General features: G+C 47.9%; 1 protein-coding gene across 2 annotated transcripts in view; it reads right to left on the bottom strand.

The window, feature by feature from the left end:
- The window catches only part of itga9 (integrin, alpha 9), a 59,447-nt gene extending 53,530 nt beyond the window's left edge, over positions 1 to 5,917 (bottom strand). For both annotated transcript variants that reach the window (XM_056610073.1, XM_056610074.1), the window contains exons 1-3: positions 5,439 to 5,917; positions 4,811 to 4,938; positions 2,884 to 2,990 (exon numbers count right to left, since the gene is read on the bottom strand). In XM_056610073.1, coding sequence (XP_056466048.1) covers positions 2,884 to 2,990; positions 4,811 to 4,938; positions 5,439 to 5,626 — 423 coding nt within the window. In that variant the 5' untranslated portion in view covers positions 5,627 to 5,917. The remainder of the gene's footprint in view (positions 1 to 2,883; positions 2,991 to 4,810; positions 4,939 to 5,438) is intronic.
- Positions 5,918 to 6,008: the final 91 nt, after the last annotated feature.

The following is a 6,008-nucleotide window of genomic DNA, read 5'->3' as shown; positions in this document are numbered from 1 at the left end:
GGAGGCAACCATGGAGGAGAGGTTCAGCACGAGTTCAGCGGCCATTTGTTACATATAAGACAGTGAACCAGAGTAGAAAGAGAAAAGGGAAATAGCGTAGGTGGGAATAGATCAGATCAGGGCACTCCCCATCCCCTAAGGGTTCTGTATTCTTATATTTTTGGCGCACAATACCTCAAGGGTGAGATATCCGATGCAACACTTATTTTTCCCAAATGATGCCCTGCACTTTCTACACTTATATAAGTCTATGGCCAGGTCTATCAATTCGATAGACTTCTACGATTCTGTTGTGTTGTCTTGTCTGACACCAATGTTCCGCGATCAATCCAGTCGTTGAACTTTTGACTGAAGATTATATTCAAATTGATGAATTAAACAACTGCATTCCGGTGATAATCCAACACTTTGTCATGCGCTTCAGACTTCCAAGGCACTGCTTGGTTTACTTTAACTAAACCATAATTTAGCTCATTTCCCTTCAGCTTTGGTGGCGCTCTGTCTAAACAAATACTGAAGTTCTGCATATTCTGGCCCCCAGATTTCCTCTAGCCGCGCATATAGGCCCATCCATAATTAGAATTACTAATCTGTAATTCCCCCTGTGATGATAGCACAACAGAACAATTGTTCCAAACTCCCTGGGCTACAAACTGACGTAGTGCGGGGAAGGGCCCTTAGAAGTGTTTGAAAGTGAGGCAAAGTGGTGCTGCCAGAGAGAAGGGGCTGTTTTGGCTTTCCCTGACAGGAGCAGACCATGTATGGCATGGTGCTGTTGTCATGTTCTCATTCTGCCTGCGAGCCCATTGGTCATGAGCAAAGCCCTCGGCGCGGACGAAAAAACACACAAGAGAAACGTTGTAGCTCACATCTGCCAAGCAGCCCTTCACTCTCACTCTGTCTCTCTCTCTCTCGCTCTCACTCTCTTTCGTTCACTCTCCACCCGCGCTCACTCTTGCGTGGAAACGTGAGCACCATTCGGATGAGGTACACACCAACAGCAGCCTTTAGGAGAGGCCCTCGAACACGTGGCTGCAGAAAAGCCACCGCCTTTCATGTGTCAAACAGCAGCGAAAGAGAGGGAGGGAGGGAGGGAGGGAGGGAGGGAGGGAGGGGCGGGAGCACCACAGTTTATGCATATACTTATTGCCGTGTGCGATCTAGGCAGACAACAGCTCCAAGATGTTCAGCAGTTCTGACAGACAAGGAGACTCAGGGGTTGAAAAAGCTTAGGGGAAAAAAGCGTGCCAGTACATTCCGTGAGAACCAAAAGAACAAAAGGGAAATCGGCAGTCCGAACACAACCCAGAACAAACACATTCCCTGGAGTTCTTAAAGGAACCAGGTACTGCTCTGTTGATTGACTCTGAGGAGTCAATCAACAGAGGGTTTAAAGTTTTAAACACACCTGTCAGGGGGGTTTACAACAGGGAGAGGGGGGTGTAACCGACAGGCTGCAGACCCCCCTAGAGTACAGTTCAGAGAGAGAACAGTGGCCTTTGGACTGTCCTGGGGGACAGCGCAGTCCCTCTAGAATGACAAGTCTTTCGCCAGCCCAAAGTGCAGCAGTATGTGTGTGTGTGTGTGTGTTTGTGTGGGTGTGTGTATGTGTGTCTGTGTATATGTGATTGTGTGTATGTGTGTTTGTGTGTGTGGGCTTGTGTGTATATGTTTGTGTGTGTATATGTGTGTCCCTATGTGTGTGTGTGTGTGTGTGTGTGTGTGTGTGTGTGTGTGTGTGTGTGTGTGTGTGTGTGTGTGTGTGTGTGTGTGTGTGTGTATGTGTGTGCGTGTGCTTGTGGGGGGTGACATTTAATGACAGGCTGTACTGGGACGGGGCCAGCGGCCATGGGGGACGCAGCCTAAACAAACCGGGCCAGCTGCCCTATGATCTCTGAGCAAACACCCGGGCGAGCACCTCTGGGACTAGCACCAGCAGCTCCCCTGCTACGTTCCCGCCCGGCCTTGTTTTGTTTTTTGTTTTTTATCCTTTGACGACCCCCCCCCCCATCTCATCCGCAAATTATTACATCACCGCCCGATCCCGGGGTAAATGTTTAACGGCGGTCGTAGACACAGCGACAAATCCATCAAATGTTTGCAACTCATCTACCCTGTCGTAGAATGTAAATGGACTGCGTTTATACAGCGCTTTTCTAACCATTGGCCACCCAAAGTGCTTTACAATATTGCCTCACATGCACCCATTCAAGCACACATTCACGGCGGAGAAGCCATGCAATGCGACAGCCAGCTCGTCTAGAGCAGTTAGGGTTAGGTGCCTTGCTCAAGGACACCTCGACGCTCAGAGCCGGGGATCGAACCAGCAACCTCCAGGTTACCAGCCAAACCTCTCAGCCTCTTGAGCTACTGCCACCCCAACAGCATTTGATAGAGCCTAATGATGTAACATTGCGTTGAACTCTGCGATGAGCCAGCGGAATAAAGAGAAAGGGAAAAAGGAGCAGTTTGATCCCTGTGAACAGCTGTGGTCAAACAATGCGGTCGATCAGTGAGGCCTTTGTAACAAAGATGTCTGCATCATCCGACTGGGTTCTGTTTGTGTTCGAATTAGGGCTCGGTGATTTGGCCTAAAAATAAAATATCCGATTTTTTCAAACCATACCCGATTATCTAGAAAATCTAGAAACGACAAATATAGATATTTTGCAAATGTGGATTTTTTTTGAAGATTAACAATGATTAACCAAAGGAAAATATCGTTGCCACAGACTTTAGGCAAACTTTAGGCTCTTAGGCTCTTAAAAAGATTGATTGGCCATAAATTCGAATTACGATTAAAAATTGATTAATCGGCCAGCTCTAGTTTGAATACATTATTTATGAAGGGGAGGCCACATGGTTCCTATTAAGAGCACTCACCAGTATCTGGCCGTTGGGCTTGTCCTGGCGGGCCAAGCTCACTCCCATCCACTCATCGTCCCGGTCGCCGTGGCACGTCTTCCCACAAGACTCCCTCTGCTTGTTTCCTGCAGCAGACGCCCGCACACGCACACACACACATAGACACACACACACACGCACACACACACACACACACACACACACACACACACACACACACACACACACACACACACACACACACACACACACACACACACACACACACACACACACACACACACACACACACACGGAAACACGTGGGCACACACACACAAACATACACATACCCACACAGACAGACAGACACACTTGGCACACACACACACACACACACACACACACACACACACACACAGACAGACACACGTGGGCGCACACAAACAGAGACACATGTGGGAGCACACACACACACGCCCACACACGCACACAGACGTGGGTGAACGCACATAGACATATACACACAAGTGTGCACACGTAAAGGCACACAGTAAGAAACACACACACACACACACACACACACACAGACATAAACACACGTTAGGTACGAAACAATGAGGCCACTTTTCACTGACTTGCTTGACTCACCAGGTCAGAGGATGTCGGATGCAGGTCACGAGGCAGCTATTGTCAAGCTACTGGGCCTCGCCTCTTAATGTCATCCCAGCAGAATTCCCAATGATACGAATGCCATTTGACGTCAATAATATTGCGCAATCAAATTCAACCACTCTAGGCTGCCTATATGTGCATCTTGAAGGTGCTGGAACAAGTTGCAATTTTGAGAGTCTGGGAAAACGAAAAGTCCCGTTTAAGAGCGTTTATTTTATCTGTAGAACTAGCATTGGCAGGACGTTTTGTAAAAAAGCCACAAATGGGCTCAGCTTCAAGTGACATGAACAGTGCAATCCATCATAGTCAAATCTTTACACACAAGAACAAAACTGTTTCTAAATCGACGTCTCTTTCTCTGTACCAAGACAGAGTGGAGTCCCTATAATACTGTGTAGGATCTAACCGCTGCTAAATTTGAACAATCTTTCATAGGATTACAAAGGACCACCAGGACTCAGTTCACCCAGCCGATGTCATCCATCGCCTGGGTCTCCAGTGGGGCATACAGGGGGGCCCCTATCCCCATCCCTGCCCCAGATGCCTGGGTCTGATGTTGTGGTGGTCGGCTGTGACACGTTGAGTGATGGGTTAATCTTGTGGCCTCCACTCTCACCATAACAGAACAGAAGTAGGTCGAGTGGAGGGTGGCGTCATAAAACGGTTGGCCCAAACAGTGCCTGGAAAATATTAGCTAATCGTATTTATCTAAATATCTATCTAAATATTTTTGTAAAAAGAGGTCTTCTGGTTTTTTAAGTTGTATGTTTAGACGGCGTATATAGGCCAAGGGAGGAGGTGTGTGTGTGTATGCGTGTTTTTGTGTGTGTGTGTGTGTGTGTGTGTGTGTGTGTGTGTGTGTGTGTGTGTGTGTGTGTGTGTGTGTGTGTGTGTGTGTGTGTGTGTGTGTGTGTGTGTGTCTGGTAGTGGGGGGGGGGGGGGGGGGGGGTAGTGTGATAAAACAAAGCAGATGCGTGAGGAGTTGATGAAGAGCCAGGAAGAAGGAATCTTAAAAATAAACCAACAGAGCCTCCCCAGGCGGTTCTTCGTGTGCCGGAGTAAATATAGTTTGATTTTTCTTCAACTTTGTGTGTCCTACGTGGGCAGCAGAGGATGAACTTCTGCAACTTTCTGTTAACTAGTCCCACACGTTCTTACAAACTCAGGTTCGAGCTTGCGTGGTGCTGATGCTGCGTGTGGCAATCTACAGCATATCAACGGGGGCGTTTGACGAGGTCCCACAATACCGGCGTCCTGCCTAACTTCGGTGGGTGTGTTATACTTTACTGACCTCTTCCCAGGTCGATCTCGGTGCAACGGTGTTCCGGGTTGCTATGAACACGACACTTGTACAGGGCTCCAGGCGTGTGCACGGAGCTACTGTATGAAGAGTTGGCCTTCGGCGCCCCGACCAGTACCCTGCAGAAACACATGTACCAAGGAGGCGGTGCATGACTGTCATTCACTCCCCTGTACAGCTCTATTCATGGGGAGGTATACAGTAGGCCTGTGTTTTTTTCATCGAAATATTGTAACGCATGAGATATTATCTTAAGAGATGTGGCCTAGGCGTGGTTCATAACTGACAGCTGTTGACACCGACGCATATAAAAGGTGGATCAAACATTGTGTTGGCCAAATGAACAAGGTTTAAGTGTAAATTATGAAAAATATTAGGAACTGTTTAATTCAGTGTATCTAATAGGCCTTATGTTTTTGACAGTAGCCACAGGAGCATGCAACATATGGTTTCAGAGTGGCTGGATATCATTGGAGGAAGGAAACCGACAGATGGACACTTCTCATAAAGTTAATGCCTCTCATAATTAACATTCACAGAAACCCAAGTGATAAGGAGAGCGTGAGTAGATGTAGGTCAATAACGTTACATTATGAAACAATAGGAGCATGGGACTCACCAGCGCGTATTGTTGTGATAATGCTGCAGCACAGAGTACCCGAAGAAACTCGACTCAGGTCCACGGAACACTATGGGATGTTCTAGATCAATGTTGTACGAATAAGTGAGGGAAATCCAAAGAAACGCGCAGAAAACATGTCGTACTCCCGTGGTGAGGGTCAGCGGTGGAGCCATCCTCCTGCACATTACTTATAGCAGCGATACGTACCCCAAAAAACAACCAAAAGTGAGGAATTGTCAGCGCACCGCAAGTTAAACAGTTGCAAAAGTTAACATCCGATTGTTTCAAGTCTACCAAAGTCAGGAAGATGGAACTGCATGGGTTTTTTCAAAGTTTCTGGTGGAGAAAAAAAAAAAGGGAATGGTCCGGTCCTGGAAGAAACGGTGCGTCAACTCCTCTCCATTCTAGTACGTCAATCTGCGAGAGCTGTTGCACACAAGATCCATGTCCCGGCGATGAATGCGGTCACGGTGTGAGGGGCGACTGGTTTGAAGCGTCGAGCATCACATTTCAACTGGGGGTTCGGGGCTGAGCTCACCGCCGGGCCGAGGGAGCTCTGCTGCCCTC

This window comes from Gadus chalcogrammus, chromosome 15 (assembly GCF_026213295.1).
Source record: "Gadus chalcogrammus isolate NIFS_2021 chromosome 15, NIFS_Gcha_1.0, whole genome shotgun sequence".
Taxonomy (NCBI): Eukaryota; Metazoa; Chordata; class Actinopteri; order Gadiformes; family Gadidae; genus Gadus; species Gadus chalcogrammus.
The sequence above is the reverse complement of the archived record's forward strand: the minus strand, read 5'-3'. Positions and strand labels throughout refer to the sequence as shown.